This window comes from Panicum hallii, chromosome 8 (genome assembly GCF_002211085.1).
Source record: "Panicum hallii strain FIL2 chromosome 8, PHallii_v3.1, whole genome shotgun sequence".
NCBI classification, from domain to species: domain Eukaryota; kingdom Viridiplantae; phylum Streptophyta; class Magnoliopsida; order Poales; family Poaceae; genus Panicum; species Panicum hallii.
In genome coordinates, this window is record NC_038049.1 from 28097428 (window position 1) to 28117959 (window position 20532).

A 20532-nucleotide genomic window follows, 5' to 3' on the forward strand; every position below is an offset into this window, starting at 1 on the left:
TAGTAGTTCCCTACTGTATTCAACTAGTTTGACTACTCTAGGAGTAGTTCTACTAGGCTACGAGTAGTTACAATAGATGTAGGCTGTGGGCGATGTCTGATGAGGATATCTCTCTTTTGCATACAATGCAAGGTCCGATCACTAGAGCACGTGCGCGACAGTTGGATCTCCAGGTATGTTCTAACCTTGTCAATCATTTTTTAGAACTTACGCTTGGTTCCATGCATGTGTTATTGATTAGGAACAATGGAGAGGACCAGCAAGGACTTTGAGAAGGCCAAGGACTCAAGGAGGAGGAGCTAGGACGTCCACACCAAGGAGGAGTCCACGTCCAACTCGACTTCGACTCCACTTCGGATTCCAGAACCTTACTTCACCAAAACTGACGTCCTGGCCACATACGGAGTCAAATTTGGATGTTCTATATATGGTGAGAACCAGAATTTCATAAAGCTTCCAATGGCACTGGTCCCACCTCAAAATTCCTTCTGAGTCAACCTGGAATCATCGAAACAAGTGGGCATCCAGAATCTGATAGGGTGGTGTGTCACCGTCTTTTGGGCCGTTGGCTCGTGTACCGTGTTGAAGCCCATTAGGGTTGCGTCCAGGGGACTTGCATGCCCCTAACTCCCTTTTATTTAGTAGCCATCACCACCTTAGGGTTTGGGTTTTGTTTAGATTCATTCGGTCATCAAACAGTGTTGCCGTTCATCGGTTTGTGAGACCCCATCTCGTAATCAAGTCTGTTTGATTGCATCTCCTGTTTTTGCTTGTGTTCTTGATTGCGCTTGCAGGGATAAGCCTTCGTGGCGAGGTCATTCGTGTGACACAGGTGATAACCAATGGAGCAGTGGTGTAATGATTGCGGGGTTCTATTTGTTTGGAGCCTTGGATCATCAACGTCGAGTTCTCCACCAGTCAAGTTTACCGTACCTCTCAGAAGATCGGGACTCAACCTCCTATCAATGTCCCAACCCATATCCTAGAAAAAGTATGCCATGTGTACAGTCATGTGTACTCATGTCTGACAGCCCCTTCGGGAGGTCCTGCGCCGTGAGGGGTAAGCGTTGCCCACCCTGCTGTCACAAACCTTTGTTGTTGCTGGTGATGACTTTGTTTCTTGTCTGTGCAGGGCTATCTCCATGGGTCCCCAAGACTTCAACACGGCTGGGGGCCCTTCTGTGGCCACGGTGTCGGCGTCGTCAGGATTGCGTTCCTCATCCAAGTAGGACGCAAGCTGTCGCAGGGAGATACGGGACCTCGTCCGCGAGGCATCCAGGGCAAGGGGCCGGTACTCGGACGAATCACATGAAGTGGCCAAGCTGGGGGCTGATCTTGCTGCAGTCCAAGCCGCCCCTCGCACCTTAGAGGATGAAACAGCCTTCGCCCGAGCCGAGCTCATGGAGGTCCATGCCTAGGCGGCAGGTGCATTACTTACACCTAGTGCTTTTGTTTATTTTCCTCCTGTTTCCTTTTCGGAGGTGATCTGAGGTGCTGAATCCCTCGTGTCTTAGGTTGGGAGGAGGAGGTGACCACCTCCCGCTTTGAGGCGAATGAACTGCGTCACCTCCTGAACAATCTATAGGATCGCCACGAGAACATGATCTGCGTGGCGCTCGACGCGGTGGGGTGGTGAGGCCGGAGGGGCGCTTGCTGCCCGACCGTCTCCGTTCCTTGCTGTGCCAGGTCAGGGACACCGTGGCACAAGGCGTTCGCCAGGAGGCCACCAGCGAGCTGGCCTCGGTGTGGGTTTGTTCCAGCTGGGATCTGACCCGGCTGGAGCCAGGGTTCCCTATGGCGATCGGCCCCCAGGAGCGGAGGATGCTTGTGAACGTGTTCGTAGGAGCCGACGCTGTCATCACTGTGGAGGTCGACGTCGACGACATCCTCACAAGGGGCGCCAACCCAGGCCAAGATAGCATCTAGGGGGCCCTTGCGGTTGATGTGGCAGTGGTTGCGTCGGCGTGGGCCTTGCTTTTCGTTTTGCTCTTTTTTTTATGAAACAATGTGTACGGGGGATCTACACCCGAGTGGAAAATTTAATCAATCGCTCTTAATTTTAATGATGTTTAAGGGTCTCATCCCAAATTTCGTTAGACACTAGTCAGGCGCGCGGCCCAAGGGTACTCTCATGGGAAGTCGGAGAGTCGCCTCTTTTTCACACCCAGGCCGTGGCCGTGGTGGGCTCCCAGGCCACGTGCCCCGGCCCATCCGTTGGGCTTTCACGAGGTATAACTCTTTAAAAGGGGAGGATCGGGGTCGTCATCTCCCTTATCCTTTCCCCCTATCCTATTCCAATCGATGCCGCCAGCCTTCCTCTCCCCCGCCTCCCAATTGCCATTGCACCTCCCTCTCTCTGCCCCCATCCCGCCTGAGGAAGAATCAGAGAAGAGAGAGAGAAGAGGAGAGACAAGCCATTCCACCAACTCTCCCCCAATCGCGATGTCATATTGGAGGCCGTCGACTATAAAGGATTCGTAGCTGGAGGACCTTGCAGCGAAAGGATTGCTGCCGGTGAAGGCGGTGGCGCACTGGAGGGCCCCGTCGGTGGAGCACAAGGAGCCGTACCCTGATCCCGATGAGGTCGTGAGTTTTCTCGCGTTCCATGAGCACGGCCTTGGGTACCCGGTGCACCCATTCTTGCTTGGCCTGCTGAACGAGTGGGAGGTGGAGCTGCACAACCTCAATCCGAATGGGGTGCTGCACATCGCGGGCTTCGTCATGCTCCGCAAAGGTTTTGTCGAGATAGATCCGCACGCGGATCTATTCCAGACCTTCTTCCTCTACCGAAGCCTGAAGGTGAAGGGGGATCCTCTACCCGTGCCGGTCAGGGGCTTTGGTTGCAGAAGAGGTCCCTCTCGGTGGGGGATTACCCGGCGTACACCCCCACGGATTCGAACCGGGGGTGACATGAGGAGTTGTTCTACATCAGGAACCCGGCAGCACAGCTGGACCTGGGGGCCCCCGACTCAAAGGAAGGGGAGAGTGGCCCTGCTCTAAGGGGTGTTGTGGAAGCCCGTCGTGGAGGAGGGACTCGACGTGGTGCGGCTCTTTAGCACCATCCAGGAGCGCCGCGTCGTCCCCTTGGCCACGAGGACGACCACGATGTGGGAGTACGCCGGCCCTATGGATCTCGACTAAGTGTTGCCGGAGGAGGCGCACGACGACGAGGTATGGCCTTGAATGGAGCTGGTCCTCAAGGTGGGCAACCAGCAGACCGTTAGCGGCCTAGACTCTTTCGAAAAAGAGCACCCGCCGAATCTGGTGAGCTTTTCCCACCTTTATTTTTCCGTGTTGGTTTTCATGCACCGGATTGACTCTTAGCTCCTTCCCGATGTTCTATGGACTCGGCCATCCTCAATCCCGTCCTCACCTACCCAAGGGGGCCGCATTGTGGCCAAGCAAGCCACCCAGGTGGAGGCTTCCCTGTCCAAGAAGAGGAAGTCGGCCGAGAAGGCCAAGAGGAGGCAGATGAGGGAGATGGAGATTGCGCATCGGGTCCGGATGGGAGAGGATCGCGACATCGTACAAAAAAGAATTCAAGTCAGAGCCCTTGACCAACTCTGATGATGGCGACCGCTCGGAGGAGGAAGAGATAGAGTCGGGGGAGGCCAACTCGTTAGTGGTGAGGCCTCGCGGCACCGCGGGGTCGGAGGTCCCAGAGGAGGCCGGCACATCCGCTCGTGTCCAAGAGGTGAGGAAACGCACCGTGGAAGATGACGCGGCATCGATAGGAGAGGCAAAGCGGGCCCGAGTGGAAGAACACCGGGGGTGCCGCAGATGCTGCTTCCCTTGTGGTGGCGCGAGGGTGAGTCAGGGCAACACATCGGCCCGGAGGCACGCCCAATGGCAATGGACGTAGTCAACCCGCCCCGTGGTTTACAAGATGTCGCACGGAAGTCAGTAGGGTCACCCCTGGGCTCAGATCATGCGACGGGGGGTGGTCCTCAATCCCCGCCGGGCGGAAGGTTTGGACCTCCCTCAATTGAGCAGGCGTCGAAGTAAAGGGATCATTTTAGTGATTTTGGCTCTTGTTTTGGGGTGTCATTGGCTTAATCTACTTTCTTTTGCAGTGACTCAGTGACGATCAGCATCGGGGCTGATGTCGAGCACATGCCGTGGATACCCAGCCTGGCGCGGTTTGCCCTAGCCCAAGGAAGGGGCCGGGGACCAGTCTCCACGGGTAGGCCGCCAGTGGTGGAGGCGTTCCCCCTGTGATCCAGCGTAGAGGTGACCATGGCTGCGCCTCCCCGAACATGCACAGGAAAGCTGGATGATGATGTGGCCCCGCGTCCCTAGGTGGAGGAGTACACGGTTCGCCCGCGTGGTTCGAGTTGGAGGAGGACGAAGGGGCTGCGTCGGCGTTCGCGGGTGCGACGACTAAGACCGAGGGCGAGAGGACTCAGGCTCAAGCGGACAAGCATCTTGCTCAGGCGGGAAGTCCTTTAGCATCATACGTGGCACCGGGGGCAAGCTAGGAGCGGGCCATAGCCCCAGTCTCCAGTCCACCCGAGCCGTTAGGCAGGTCAGTCGGGAGTGGGCGTGGCCCGACCCTAGCAACCCGAGCGAGGCTCTGTTCGTCCTACGCGACAGGTGAGAGGTGAAGCTTTGGGATCTTCTCGAGCTAAGCGGGCAGTCAGCCTATAATGAGCTCACTGAGGCAGAGTCAGGACTCGAGGAAGCCCTTCGTAGGGTCAAGGTCGCTTGGCGGACCACGTCCGGTGAATTGTTGAGCATTGCCCGAGTGAGTCTTAACACTCCCTTCATGGTTTTTAATAGATAGCCCGACCTGGTACTTATGACTTCTTGTTTTGAAGAACATGGAGAGGATTCTTGTTGGACAAATCTCAGTTCCTTCGGGAGGAGCATACTCGGCTTGGGCAGGAGGCGGAGGCATGGCGATGGGTCATGGAGCTGTCCCAAGAACTGGAGGTTGCTCAGGCATCGGTGCTCCACAAGCGTGGTTGTGCGACCGACGTCGAGCAGGAACTTGCCACAACTCAGTCAGCTCTAGGCGCAGAGCGGGTGGCCCGAGCCCTTGGCGAAGGGCAAGTTCAGTCCAGGGGACAACGTATCATCGAGCTGGAGGTGTCGCTGTCCCAACCAGGAAGAGGGGCTCAAGATTATTGTGGCGGCCGTGACCGGTAAGTGATTCCCCCCCCCCCCCGTCCCTTCAACTCTTTTTCGCATTCCGTGGCCTCTAACATTTGCTTTGTTCATGTCCAGAGTTGGGAATGAGGAATGGTCTCTTGAAGAGCGAACTGCAAAGGTTGGAAGACGCCTGTCGCACCGCCGAGTCCGAGCTGGCCTGCGCCAAAGGATCACTGGTGCGAAATGCGCAGGCACTGGCGGATTCTTTGGAGAGGAACAGGGTCCTCGAAGAAGAGCTCTGCAAGCTCCGAGGAGCAGCACGATCGGTGATCACGGAGGTGCTCGGGCCTCTTCCGAGGTCGAGCACACTCGTCGCTGACCTCTCGCAGATCCCGGGCGAGGTGGCGGGGCTCATCACCGATGTGGTCTTTCACGGTGCCTCAGGGGTGTTGACATTGGTGGCGTCTCAGTACCCATCCCTGTACTTCGGGGCAGTCGAGAGGGGTTACGCTGCCGGGTGGTCCGCCGACCAGCCTTGCAAACTGGGATAGAGCCTGGAGCCGGTTGTGATGGTGATTGTGGAGACAACCACAACGGAATGGGTGAAGGAGGCGGTGTCCAGTCTGCAGAAGCCGGGTCAAGCGCCGTTCTAACCGAGCTGGTACTCGATTGGGGAGATCCTCCAATCAACCCTGCAACGCGGCTTCCCTTGCCCACATCGTCAGCCAATGCAGGCGAGGTGTCGTAGTAGACAGCTTTAGGATTAGCTTCTATAGTTAGGAACTCATAGTGCGGAAGGCTCAAAGGGGCCCCCAAGTGAACATCAATAAGTGTTAGCAATTACTTTAATTGATGTTTGTTTTTACCAAAGTTTGGGATGTATGTCCCTCTCATATTCCCTTGTTTCCTAGAATGGTTTTTGTCTTCGCACTTTCCCTTTCGAACCTGCTCACTAACTGTAGGCTGCAACCTGTAGCCCGGCGCTGGCCCGAGTGGCGTCAGCTGCTAGTTCGCCGTATGTTGTGACGAGGGCGCGGTAGGTTAGGTGGACCAACAAAAATCACTTAGCTAACATTGGGGAAACGGGTTCCCTTTCATTCGTGCGAAGGGTGGTTTTGATTCTGTTTGCGAGTTTTAAAGAGGTGTAACTCTGCGAATGGTAGTGTACCCCCATGGGGCCCCCGAGCGACCCGGGCCGAGGGTGCTCGGGCCGGGGCATTGTAGGAGTCATCATGTCGACAAAAAGCGTATAGAAGGACTGAATTTAGGGGAAGAAACGACGTTCCACTGCTCGATGTTCCAAGTGTTGGTGAGGACATGCCGTCGCTGTCCTTCTATCGATAGGTTCCTTGCCGTACCACCTCCGTGATTGTGTACGGTCCCTCCTAGGGTGGAGTGAGCTTATGCTTGTCCTTGGTCAACTGCGCTCTCCTCAGCACCAAGTCACCGACCTCGAGGGTCCTTCCCCGGATCTTCCTCTCGTGGTACCTGCGGAGGGTCTGCTGATACTTTGCTGAGCAGACCAGGGCTATCTCCCAGGCCTCATCTAGCAAGTCAATCTCATCATGCTGAGCCTTCGCAGCTTGGTTGGGGTCAAAGGCCTTGACCCTTGTGGCACTATGGTCCAAGTCGGTGGGTAACACGGCTTTCGCCCCGTACATTAGGAAGAACGGAGTGAATCCTGTGGACCGATTGAGAGTCATCCTCAGGCTCCAGAGGATGACTGGGAGTTCTTCTACCCACCGGCGGGCAAACTTGTTGAGCTGGTCGAAGATGCGAGGCTTAAGTCCCTGGAGGACCATGCTATTCGCTCTTTCCACTTGCCCATTGGTGCAAGGGTGTCTAACCGACGCCCAGTCGATCTTGATTCTGTATCCATCAGCGAAATCCAAGAACTTCTTGCCTGTGAAGTTGGTTCCATTGTCCGTGATAATAGTGTTGGGTACACAAAATGGTAGACAATGTCAAGAAAAAACTTGACGACCTCTTGGGAACTAGGCTTAACGATCGGTTTGGCCTCAATCCATTTGGTGAACTTGTCCACCACGATGAGCAGATGGGTGAAGCCACCCGGAGCCTTCTTGAGGGGCCCAACCATATCGAGTCCCCAGACCGCGAATGGCCATGTGAGGGGGATAGTCTGAAGCGCCTGTGTTGGCAAGTTGGTCTGCCAGGCGTAGAATTGGCACCCCTTGCATGTGTGGACAACTTCCTCTGCGTCACGTAGTGCAGTCGGCCAACCAAAATCTTGGCGAAAGGCCTTGCCGACCAGCGGCCATGGGGCCGCATGGTGTCCACAGATGCCAGCGTGGATTTCTAGGAGGAGTTCCTTGCTTTGTTGGATCGGGACGCATTTCATGAGCATCCCTACAGGTGATGGGTTTTGCTTGTATAGCTCGCCGTCTATGGTAACGAACGTTTTGGTGCCCCGGGTGATGCTTCGCGCCTCGATTTTGTCAGGTGGGAGGACCTCATCGAGGAGGTAGGCCAAAAGAGGCGCCCTCCAGTCAGGATTGGTTACTATTGCATCAGTCGCGGAGGTCGTACCCTCCATTGCAAAGCAGTCAGGGCCCCCGAGCGCTCGGCCAGGGGTTGTCTGTTCTGGGGAGACCCGGCTCGAACCCTCGAGTTCTAGGTCAGACGACCGTGGAGGTGGGTCTGACCTAACGCGAATCAAAGGTGTGTGCAGGTCCTTGACAAAAACCTCAGTTGGGGCAGGGTCCCACTGTGCTGCCTTCTTAGCGAGCGCATCAGCATCATTGTTGTCCCTTAGCGGGACGTGGTGCAACTCGATTCCCCAGATCTTGTCTTCCAGTTTGCATACCTCCAGGCAGTATGCGTCCATGAGGGGGTCTTGCAGTTGGACTCCTTCATGACTTGGACTACCACTAGCTTAGAGTCACCGTAGACGTAGAGTCAAGTGGCCTCAGCTCGATAGCAATGCGGAGGCTGTTGATGAGGCCTTCATATTCGGCGATGTTGTTCAAAGCCAGGAAATGCAGGCGGATGGCGTAGCGGAGCCTGTTCCCCTCAGGTGAGATCAAGACCACGCCGGCCTCTGCGGCGGGTCCCATGACTGACCCGTCGAAGTACAGGGTCCAATACTCATGGGTCACGTTTGGAGTCGAGGTTTCGACCTCGGTCCACTTGGCGACGAAGTCGGCTAGGGCCTGCGATTTGATGACGGTACAGGGGGCGTACTTTATATCGTAGCCCATGAGTTTGAGTGCCCATTTAGAGATGTGTCCCGTAGCGTCGTGGCTGCGGACGACCTCGCCAAGTGGGAATGAGGTGATGACAGTAACCTCGTGATAAGTGAAATAGTGCTGAAGCTTCTTAGTTGCCATGTGCACGGCGTACAAGAGCTTCTGCACCTGTGGGTAGCGGGCTTTAGTCTCAGTTGCTAGACCCTCAGCATATGGCCGGGCTCCTCCCGTTCGATCACAAGAGCGGCGCTGACCACGTGGGTGGTCGCCGCAAGGTATATAGGAGGGGCTTACATTGCTCTGGAGCGACGAGGACTAGGGCCGAGGTTAGTAGTGTCTTGAGGTTATACAAAGCCTGCTGAGCTTCTTCCATCTATACGAAGGTGTTCAACTTCTTGAGGAGTTTGTACAGGGGCAATCCCCACTCACCCAGTCGGGAAATGAATCGACTCAGGGCAGCCAAACAGCCGGTGAGTCGCTGCACACCTTTCACGTTGTGGATGGGGCCCATCCGGGTGATGGCCGTGATCTTTTCGGGGTTGGCTTCAATGCCGCGCTCGGACTCTATGTACCTGATTAGCTTCCCTTTTGGAACCCCGAAGGTTAATTTTTTGAAATTCAATTTGAAGCTAAACCTTCGGAGGTTAGCGAACGTGGGGCCTAACGTGGCGATCAGATCTCCCGCGCGAGGTGTTTTCACCACTATATCGTCCACGTAGATGGCGACCGTGGGCTTTGGTGGCTCGAGCTGGTCGGGCTGATGGGGAGGATTGATTTGATCGGCAAAACACCTCTGCATATAGTGTTGGTAGGTGGCGCCAGCATTTTCCTAGCCGAATGGCATGGTAAGGTAGCAATATGTGCCGAACGGGGTGATGAAAGAGGTCACGAGCTGGTTGGACTCTTTCATCACAATTTGGTGATAGCCCGACTAGGCATCTAGAAAAGAGAGGATTTTGCATCTCGACGTGGAATCAACTATTTGGTCTATACGCGGCAAAGGAAAAGGGTCCTTGGGACATGCCTTGTTAAGGCCAGTATAGTCAACACACATTCTCCATTTCTCATTCTTCTTTTTTACAAAGACGGGATTGGCAAGCCGATCGGAGTGGTACACTTCCTTGATGAAACCGGCTGCCAGGAGTTTGGCGATTCCCTTGCCTATGGTGCTGTGCCTCTCATTATCAAAGCAATTTAGGCGTTGGTGCAAGGGTTTGGAACCTGGCTTGATGCGAAACTCATGCTCGGCGACCTTCCTCGGAATGCTTGGCATGTCAGAGGGCTTCCACGTGAAGGCATCGCGATTGGCGCGTAGGAGGTCGACGAGTGCGCTTTCCTATTTGTCTGAAAGCTGGGCCCCGATCCGCAAGGTCTTGGTCCTTAGGGTCGATGACGACTGCTTTGGTGTCCTCGATCGCGCGGAAGGTGCTAGACAAACTCGGCTCGTTGGAATCGGGGCCGCTTTCCGTCACCGTACGGTGAGGCTTTTCAAGCTCGACAGAGTTGGCAAAGGCGGTGGCAAGCTCGAAGTGCTCGTGGTCATAGGCGTATGCCTGCTCGAAGGAGCTGCTGACCATGATGACGTTGTTCGGTCCTGGGAGCTTCAGCTTGAGGTAGGTGTAGTTGGGGACCACCAAGAATTTGCGTAGCATAGACGCCCGAGGATGGCATGATATGATCCCTCAAAATCCACCACCTCAAAGATTAGAGTCTTGGTGCGGAAGTTGGTGCGCTCGCCGAACGTAACTGGGAGCTCAATATTCCCCATGGGGTACGCCCTCATGCCGGGAACGATCCCGAGGAAGGGGAAGATGGAGGTGCGGAGCTTGGATCGCGAGCTGCCCATGGCATCAAAGGTCTCAACATATAAGATGTTAAGGCTACTACCCCCATCCATCAGCACCTTGGTCAGGTGCTTGCTGCCGACGATGGGATCGAGAAGGAGAGGGTAGCTCCCCGGTTGGGCAACATTAGGAGGGTGGTCATCCCAATCAAATGTGATCAGAGTGCTCAACCAATGCAGGAATTTAGAAATAGAGCTCTTGACGGTGCATACCTCCCTGAGGCGGACCTTGTGCTGCCGCTTGGTGCAATCGTTCTCAGGGCCTCCAAGGATCATGAGGCAGCCGTCTAGGTCAGGAAAGGTTTTCCCATCCTTGGGCGGCACTCCTTGCTCCTTGGATGCCTCCTTGTCGCTGTCCCCGCCCTTGCGCTTGCTGGGCTAACTTAGCATCCTCTTGAGAAGTTCGTAGTCCTTAAGCTTGTGCTTGATGGGGTAGTCATGATTGGTGCATGGCTAATCCAGGAGCTGCTTGAAGTGGTCGTTGTTGCCTTGCCGCTTGCTTGCTCGGTCGGCCGCTGCGACTGTGTTGGGGTTGGGGCGACGCTGGTCCCTCCTCTTCCTCTTATCCTGCATTGTGGAGGGGCCCTCGTCCTGCTCTGCACGCTTGGCCTTTCACATGGTCCGACCATCGGTGAAGACTGCCCCGACCGCCTACTCGCAGGAGGCGTGGTTCGCGGTGATGTCCAGGAGCTCACGGGTGGTGCGTGGCTTTCAACAACCGAGCTTATGAATGAGGGACCTGCAGGTGGTCCCGATGAGGAACGCACCGGCAATGTCTGCATCAACGACATCGGGTAAAGAGTTGCACTGCCTAGAGAACTTGCGGATGTAGTCCAGTAGGGACTCGCCAGGCTCCTGCTTGCAGCTCTTGAGGTCCCAGGAGTTTCCAGGGTGTACGTACATTTCCTGGAAGTTCTCGATGAAAACCTGCTTGAGCTCCACCCAACTACGAATGTTGTTGGGCAGCCGGAACTTGAACCATGCTCGAACGTGTTCCCCAATGCATATGGGGAGGTACTGGATGATGAAGTAGTCATCATGTGCCCCTCCGGCTCGGCAGGCGAGTCGGAAGTCTTCCAACCATACAGTGGGATTCGTCTCCCCTGTGTACTTGGTAATGTTGGTGGGTGGTCGAAAACGCGGTGGGAACGGTGCTTTCTGGATGCGGCGTCCGAAGGCCCATGGGCCTAGGCTGTCCGGACTGGGGCTCTGATCGCCGTCCCAGTCGCACGATCGGCCACAACACCTGGGGGCGCCTACTCGTGCTCCTCCTCGGGTCAGTGGGTCTCAGCCATGCCTGCGGCGGCGTGTCCAACATCGATGCTGCGGCGGGTGAGTTGCCGCGAGTGGATGATGCTATGTGCATCGTTGTAGGGTACGAGCCGACAGCGTACCGGGGGCGCGGCGCGGCTGACGTTAGGTTAGGACGTGATGTGGCTGCGGCATCACGATCCGCCCTGGGTGGAAGCACTTCCTGCCGATGGACCGAGGGGTATGGTTACTGCGAGCCTGCCCCAGCGACTGGGCAGGAGGCCGCGTGCCAGTGGCGCGACGCGGAACTTTCTTCCTGCTACATGGCAGCTTGCTCCACCAACGTTTGGATGCTGCGGTGGAGCTCCTGCTGCAGGGGTCCACAGGCTCGGGCAGGTTGTGTAAGAGCATCTCAGCGGCGGCAATGTCTTTGCCGGCCCGTGCGAACTGCGGAGGGTCGTGGGCGTCCGTGATGATGTCCTGCTGGACCTGGCAGGCGTGTGCCCGTGCGCTGCCCGCAACATTACTAGCATTCAGCTCGGAGTTGCGTCAGGGGTGAACTGACGCGGGTGGCGGCTGGTGCTGCAGCTGTTGGCGTAGGTCCTCGTCACGTGCCTAGGCATTAGCCAAGGCTTGAGCGCGCGGATCTGGTGGGGTGTGCATGTCCTCGGTTTCCATAGGGACCGCCTGTGCCCCTTGCACATTTGCCATGGCACATTCCCGCAGCGCGGGGCAGCTGAGGGACGTCAGATCCCCGATGCTGGAGTCCTCCGTAAGGAGGTCATCATCAGAGAGGAGATCGTGCAACGAGGCAGGGCTGTACCCCATCATGCCCACGAGTTTGGTCGCGAGCGAGGGTTGCAGCATGGCCCTCGAGAGCCCCTCGGCGTATATGCCTGCAGCGTTTGTGACGCCGATGGAGAACTGGCCATGCGGTGAGCGAGGCGGGGACAGCGGGGTCCCTCCGGAGAGTTGGCCGAAGAAGTTGTGCAGTGAGAACAGGACCAGGTCCACATCGCTCGCTGAGGGGTCAGCACCGAGCATAAGCTCGATACGCCACGCCAGCGCCTCGGTGTCGAGGTCTGCCAGCGGGCCATTCGAGGGAGTGTCTCCCTCGAGCGATGTCAGAGGAGTGGGCTCCTTGCGGAGGTGGAGCATGCCAAGATGATCGGCGACAAAGTCCAGGCTTCCGAAGTGGAAAGCCTAGAAGGGCGCGAAGGCGGGGGCTCCCACAGCCCAAGACGCGGGGCTGTGGGAAACTCTAGCGAGCCAAAGCGAATCGCACCGCCCAGGCTTGCGAGGTTGGAGATGCCGGAGACGGAAGCCATCTGATCGCTGGGGTGGTGGATGCACGATGTCTAGCCCCACGGTGGGCGCCAAACTGTTGATTTCGGAAATGGCTGGCAGCTAAACCTTGTGACATGCAGGTAAATAGCATGGTCACACCCTAGAGTTTTAGAGTGTTGTTATGTGCAAAATGTGGCAAAAGGTGTGTTTAAAATGTGCAATGCTAAGGAAAAGAGTTTGTTTATATAATTATATTTAACTAGAAATCCTTTTGTGCTAAATGGGTAAATATGGAGGGAAAAATTCAAAAGCATGAGGGTTGTTTTGCAAAAGATGGAAACTTGCGTTTAAATCGCAAATATATGTAAAACTACCCTTGGACATATGTGTAGTGTAGTTTTATCTATAGGATTTACATAAAGTTTGAAAATGTTACTAAGTTTTATTTTAACTTCAAAATTGTTGCTCTTCTACAGATGAACCTTAAAGCAAAGTTGTAGAGCTTGATAAACTATGCACTTTTGCTTTTGGGACCATCTCCATTTGAGCACTGGTTTAAAAGTTATAGATGCTTTACAGTGGAGTCCCTGCATTTCTCTGAATTTGCATTTTAGTCCCCTTCGTCTACCTTCCTCTCTTCCTCCTCTGTTTCTCATCTATTGCACGCCGCCGCCCTCACCCGGTCCTGAGCACCGTCCTGCGGCTCTGCGCCCCTCTGCCACTTGCTCCACGCGTCGATCCATCCCTCCTCCCACCGCCCGCAGTACCCGTGCTGGCCGCCCCTTGCTCCTCCACGTCGGGCCGAAGCCCGAGCGGCCGCCACGCCGTTCTGACAAGCACGCCGGCACCGCCCGTTGTTCTGCGCCTGGCCATGTGATCTACCTCTCCCTTATCCTTCTCCCTACAACCGTGCGCGGCTACAAAACCGGATCAAGCCCCTGTCTCCACGGCTATTTTGCCTTCGCTTTCTTCCCCCTCGCACCACCGAACCGCCGCCGCCGATTCCTCACCGGAATCCTCCTCAGCCGCACCATACCGACCCGATTCCTTGAGCTCTAAGCTTCCTCACCTCCTCCCCTTGCCCCAAAGCCTGATCCAATCTAGCCCCGGCCTTTCCCCTTGCCAGAATCACCTCACCCTGAGCCGCCCCTCACCGGCGCCGCCCGAGCTCGGCCTCGTCGTCGACAGCACGCTCCGCCATCTCTTCACCCGATCCAAGTATGGGAACTGCATCACCATCGCCCCCTGGTGCTCGTGCATGCGTTACCTCCTCCTGTTCACCGGCCTTTCGCCAGGAACAGCGACGCGCCGCAACAGCCACCGCCCCCCCCCCTTTCCGTCGGCAGGGTTCCACCTCTGCCCGTCGAACCCCGCCTTGTCCAACTTGTTCCCCACTCCCTGCTGGTCATGCCTGGCCGGTCCTTCCCCACCGGTGACCTCGCCGCCGGTGGGAACGTGCCGGGGCCGACGGCCCGTCGCTGTCGGGGCCTGGCAGGGACCTTTGTGCGAGAGTTTTTGATTTCTTAGGGACCCGAACACAAAAGACCAAGAACCCCCCCCCCTTCTAGTAATTCTATTATTTCATGTGTGTATGTTGCTCCCTTGCGAAATTCATAAAAAACCACAGAAAAATCCAAAAATTGCAAAATTAGTTTTGTTGGAAACTAGATCTCAAACCCTACAACTTTTATTAATAAAGTTTAGTTTGAAACCAAATATTTTTGAACCTATTTTAGATACAAGGTTAAGGGATGTTTTGGATATAACCACTACATGCTAGCTTTGTTTGTTATAATTTTTGGTATATGGCCTCTATAGGCTATGTAGAAACTGGTGTAAAAGTTTCAATCTTAGTTTTGTCCTACATTTTAAGTTCTTTTGGATTTAAGCAATTCAAATTTGAAATGACTTGAAATTACTTAAACATGTTCCTTAGGCTCAATTGCTTAGAATCTTTTTGTCATAGTCTAGCATGTTAATATTTAATCCATAATTGAATGTTTAAAACTTTCTAAATCTAGTTACCCAAGTTTTAAATTTAAATTTGGAATTTGAATTCAAATTCAAATGTCCTAGTTCATGTTTGCAATAAATTTAGTGATACTCTCATGACTCCTTTATAAATGATAATTCCAGCCTAAATCCCTTTTGTTTCAGGAACTTATGTTTGTTGACTCTATTTGATTTCAACCTTGTTGTGATGCAAGATTTTAAATTTAAATCTCATTTTACTTAAATTGTTGCATATCATATAGAATCAACGACGCTCGACGACGGAGACTACGAATTGGTCTTAGGACAAGACCAAGGGTTTTCGGAAGAACCAACGCAAGTCATCGAGGAACTAACTGAAGCCCCGAACCAAAGTTCAGAAGTCACTGACACTCCTATCCCCAACCCGGCTCAAGAAGGCAAGCCCCGGACATATCCCACTACTTAATTTACACTGCAATCTATATCTATTTATCTATACTTATGCAATACGTCTAGGAGTTGTAATGAAACCCTAGATGCATAAATCTTAGGAACCAATGTATTGAACCCGAGTCCTTATCATATTAGACGCTCTGCTAAATAGGGCCGGTAAAAGTCGAGTGATTTCCTGTCACTCTGCGTGATATAGGAATTGCATGTTTATTATCCTGCAATCACTATAAGGATGACGGATAGGGTCATGTGCTGTATCATGACCTAAAGTTTTACCCTGTCTGTTTTGTTAAAAGCTGTTAAGGTCAATGTGTGTAGTAGTGGTGGCTAAGCGTTTGAACAGTACTAGCCACATGCCGCGAAATATGGTAAAGTGGTAAGCCTAGTAACCAATCGGCCCGGTAAGTGGACATACCTCCCACCACTCGATCTTTATTTTATGTTCACACGCACCGACGTGTGGGAGTATGTTCTGCAAGGCATACAGGAATACGGGTTTTGTAGTCGCGCTACAGACGTATGTCCTGCACAATTGGTGTGCGTACGGTCCTGCAGTCACTTGTGGTGGCCTGTCCACGAGTCGGAATGAAAGGCAAACGGTTGCTTCGGAACAATCTTTGGATGTTCCAAGCGTGTGAGTTAGGTTTATCCTTGCAAGGTTGAAATGCGATTCAGAATCGTCCGTTTCTCGCGGAGTTTGAGACTGCTTATCCCTTTTACCACATAGAGTAAGAAGTGTAACTATTGTTGGAATAATCTTGATGGATGATAATCTCTACCTTGCTTGCCTAGTATAGGTGCTAACCTAGAAAGAATAATCAACTAGAATATGAAGCTAAAATTTGAAAGTAGATCATACTCTTTGTTGCTTTTCGGCTGAAAATGAACCCAAAACTTTTACAATGCCTTCATGAGTCTAGTTACAGGCTAAAGTATACCCAATCCCGGATAAGCCTTGCTAGTACCATTTGCAGGTATAACCTTCGAGAACCCCACGAACAACCCTGCATGGCCAACTTCTGTTCCTTTTGGCTGGTCCGTGGAATGGGATCCGTCCCCAGCTGTCACACCCGATTTATAAGAACATAAATCGAGCAATAATATATGCGCCAGGATCAGCTCACGCATATATACAACAGATTATCAAGATATCACAACACATGTCACGAATAAAAGCGTATAAATTATAAAGTGAATATCTTTGTTACAACTGAATCAAGAATCAGTTCAAGGAATGAGGAAGCGTAAAATAAATACATGAAGAGTGGGGTGCCACAGGGATGTCGACTGGGAGACAAACGCCTAGAAGTCATCGAAGCTGCTGACGTAGTCCTCCACGTTGCCTGGTACTGAGCAGCAGTCGAAGATGTCCGAAATAGAGCAGAAGAGTGGAGAGGCAAGTGTGAGTACAAACTAGTACTCAACAAGTATAACACAAACTATGAGGCTCTAGGCTAGCTGACTCAACTGCATTAGGTTTTAGTCTTGGCAAATTTTATTAAAACTATTTACTATAAGTGGATGAATTACCATGAACCCAAATTGCATAAGAAATTAATCAGTATTAATTAAGAGCTACTGAGAACCACCCAAACCAAAACCACCCGGGGAATCTCCCTAATCAAAGGTTGATAACCCCACTAATCAAAAGGAGGATCTGGGCCGCTCATGACTGTGAGCACAGCTGATATATCAGTTTTACACTCTCGAGAGGTTGCACAACTTTACCACAAGTCGTGAGCTACGCTAGCAGTTCATCACACTTCCTTAGGTGAGATGGCTAGCAAGCACACTACGAGACCGTTACAAAGGATCACGTTGGTAAGGTGTAACCGCTAAGGATTCTGGATCAACGACGATGGGGCCCACCTCCGGGGGTACAAGACACACAGCACAGACCAAGCCGGAGGAGCAGGGACCATTGAAGCTTACCACCCCTCTTGCCCACGCAGGTAAGTTACTCCCGAACCAACACGACCTAATTAGTAAGTCAAGACCGTCCCATTTCAGTCTTGTGGTTGCGCGGTTGTCCCAGGTTGTCGCTCTATGAACCAGTTCTTATGGAGAGTGGCCAACCAAGCACTAAGCACCGTGCTGGCCCCCTAAACCAAGTTTCTACAAAAACATATTTTTAAGGAGACGTGAGCCGCTCAAGCACACAGCACAGAGGGTCACTCTCAGGATTCAGTTGCATAAGACCATTAATCAAATTAATTAACAAGGACCAGGTGTGTTATAGCACAGCAACCTAGCACAACTAACCAAAATGCAACCCAAAGGATATATATATAGGATATAAAGTGGCTAGGAAATCCTTATAGGCATACAGTATTAAAATGCAGTATGAAATTGTATTAAAAAGTGATAGGAGGTTTATGTTATACTTGCCTTCCTCGTACTCTCCCGGCTGCTGCTCAAACTGCTCGGAAGGTTGCTGCTCCTGGTACTGCTCCGGTGGCTCGACGTCTACTCACGATCGTAACAGCAATACATGGACCACACATGCACACACATGCAAATAATAGCAAAATATAAGAAAAAGTACACCAATACAATAGAACAGCACACAAAACTGGCTTAGAACTATTCTATGCGTTACAACGATCGCGTGGATATAAAGAACACCTAAAACGGAGCTAAGACGCGAAAACTACGCTTGCAACAAGATCCAGGGACCTATTTGTAAGAAAACTAGAGGTTCTAAGGGGTTCTGCGCAAAACCGAGGGACCTATTCGCAAATAAACCCTAGATACCGGGGCTAGCTGGCTAAAAACCCTAGGCTGGACGGCGGGCACTAAATCCCGGAAGCTCAGGGGTCTAAAAGCATAAAACAGGACTTAACCGTAATTACTTTTGAACTAGAGGGTACTGCGGGTTGATTCCTTCAAAAGACAGGGGCTCTTTAGCAAAAGAAGCGGGCTGAAGCGGTATCTTCTGTTCTGGGCCCTTGGATCGTCATCTAACAGCTCGGATTAGATCTGTTAAGCGAAGGGGTACACGCGCACGGTGACCGTCAGATCTGGATCCAACGGTTCGGATCTATACTTAGCGACCTCGAATCTGGATCACTCATCTGGGATTGGACGGATCAGATCTATCCCGTGCCCGAACCGGTATCTTTGGTTTTGATCCGCTAGATCTGGATCTAAGGGTCACGATTCAATGAGGCCTCGATCTAATCGCGAGCGCAGGGTACGGATCGGACGGCTCACGATGTTTGGGCGCGGAGGGGGCGGCGCTGGGTCACCGGAGCTCAGCTCCTGCGGCGGCGCTTCGCCGGAGCTGACCTATCTTGGTGCTCCGGGCTCGGTTTTGGACGGGATCAAGCCCTAGAGGTAGAACATGACGCGGGGAACTCATCTATGTACTCAAGGGGGTGGATTGGGGCTCGGTTCAGAGCTTCCCACGGCGAGGGCGGCTCGGGTTCACGGCGGCAAGGGGAATGCGCTCACGCAGAGGGAGATAGGGAGGGAAAAGGGGCACGGCGCGTTCCTTACCACACCAGGATGCGATGATGACGGCTAGCGGTCGGAGATTGGTGGCGCCGGGGCGAAATCGTGGCGGCGCAGGGGCGGCGCTGTCCTCGGGTCGAGCGGCAGCGCGGCAGCGCTAGGGCACAGGGGGAAGCTGGGGGAGGCAGTGGCAGCTGAGGGGAGCGCGAGAGAGCGGCCGGGCTAAGAAAAAGGGGTGCGACAGCCTCGGCGTGCGGGTCGTTCGCGCAACGGCCCCCGCATCGCCCGCGAACTCGTGCGGGCCGATCTAATCCAAACGCGGGCGGCTTCTAGAAGGAAGGGGAGGCTCGGGCGCTGGCCAGCGGGCCTTGCGAGCGCGGGGAAGGGAGCCCTGGGCGCGGCGGAGCGGGGCCACAGGCAGTGGCCGAGCGGCCGGCCGGCGGGGAAGAAACATGGGAGGGGGAAAGAAAGGAGGGGAAGGAGCTGACATGTGGGGCCACATCGCTAGAGAGAGAAGAGAGGGAGAGAGCTGCGGGCGCTCGGGTTGCCGGCTGAGAAAGGAAGGGGCGCCGACACGCGGGCCCGGGTGGCAGCGAGAGAAAAGGAGAGAGCGGCCGCGCGGCTTGGGCTGGGGAAAAGGAATGGGCCGGCCGTGGCCCATGCGGGAGGGGGAAGGAAAAAGGGCCCGAAGGGGGAGAAAGAAGAGGGAAAGAGAGGTAACTGGGCCGGGCCTATGGGGTTTGGTTTGCTTCCTACCCTTTTCTCTTTTCTTTTCTATACTCAAACATTCAAACAAAGCCATTTGAAATCAACTAATTTGAATTCCAATCCTATACACTCAACACAAGAAAAAATAATGCCCCAGCATGAATGCACAAACATGTTGACCTTATAATAAATTTTATCTTCCTATGTTATAAAATTACTTTAAAGGCCACAAAATTGGAGAAAAACCCTAAAAATTTTATTTGAGTCAAAATAAATTCATTAAAATTTAAGGAAATTACCTTAGGGTGTTACAAACCTACCCCCCTTACAGGAATCTCGTCCTGAGATTCGGATAGGCTAGCTAGCAAAGAGATCGGGATATGTCTTCCTTAGCTCATCTTCTCGCTCCCAGGTAGCTTCGTCTTCCGTGTGATGACTCCACTGAACACGGCACATCTTGATCTTTTTGTTCCGGGTAACTCTCTCGGATGTCTCCAAAATCTTCACCGGATGCTCGATGTAGGTCAGATCCTCCTGCACATCCAACCCTTCTATCGGTGCTTGCTCTTCTGGCACCCTCAAGCACTTCTTTAGCTGAGACACGTGAAACACATCGTGCACTCCTGAGAGATTGAGAGGCAACTCCAAACGATATGCTACCTCACCTTTCCGTTCTAACACCTTGAACGGGCCAATGTATCGAGGGGCTAGCTTTCCCCTTACATTAAACCTGTGGATTCCTCCCATCGGCGAGACCTTCAAATATATATGATCACCCACTGAAAAGGTCAGATCTCGACGACGTACATCTGCATAGCTCTTCTGACGAGTCTGGGCGACCCTCAGATTCTCTCGCACCTGCTGCACCAGCTGTTCGGCCTCCTCAACAATATCCGGACCAAACACCTGCCTCTCGCCAATCTGATCCCAATACAACGGAGTCCTGTACTTCCGACCATACAGGGCCTCGAAAGGAGTCTTCTTCAGACTAGCCTGATAACTGTTGTTATACGAGAACTCTGCATACGGCAGGCATTTATCCCAGCTGGTACCATACTGAATAGCGCAAGCTCGAAGCATGTCCTCCAACACTTGGTTGGTTCTTTCTGTCTGCCCATCTGTCTGAGGATGATAAGCAGTGCTGAAACGCAGCTTCGTATCCAACGAATCATGCAACTGCTCCCAGAACCGTGAAGTGAACTGAGATCCTCGGTCAGATATGATCTTCTTTGGAACACCATGCAGACAGACGATCCTGGAGATGTA

General features: G+C 53.4%; 1 protein-coding gene across 1 annotated transcript; it reads right to left on the minus strand.

Annotated features, from left to right (window-relative positions):
• Positions 1–6476: 6476 nt before the first annotated feature.
• LOC112903707 lies at positions 6477–7936 on the minus strand. Its single transcript, XM_025972934.1, has 2 exons — positions 7755–7936; positions 6477–6960 (listed from the first exon to the last, which is right to left on the minus strand). Exons 1-2 carry the CDS (start codon positions 7934–7936, stop codon positions 6477–6479), a joined length of 666 nt encoding a protein of 221 aa, XP_025828719.1.
• Between the last annotated feature and the right edge of the window lie 12596 nt (positions 7937–20532).

Coding starts and splice junctions, on each gene's coding strand:
- LOC112903707 (XM_025972934.1), bottom strand. CDS start 7,936: ATGGACGCATACTGCCTGGAGGTATGCAAACTGGAAGACAAGATCTGG. Junction 6,961..7,754: donor ACACCTTTGATTCGCGTTAG/GTCAGACCCACC, acceptor TGATGGATACAG/AATCAAGATCGACTGGGCGT.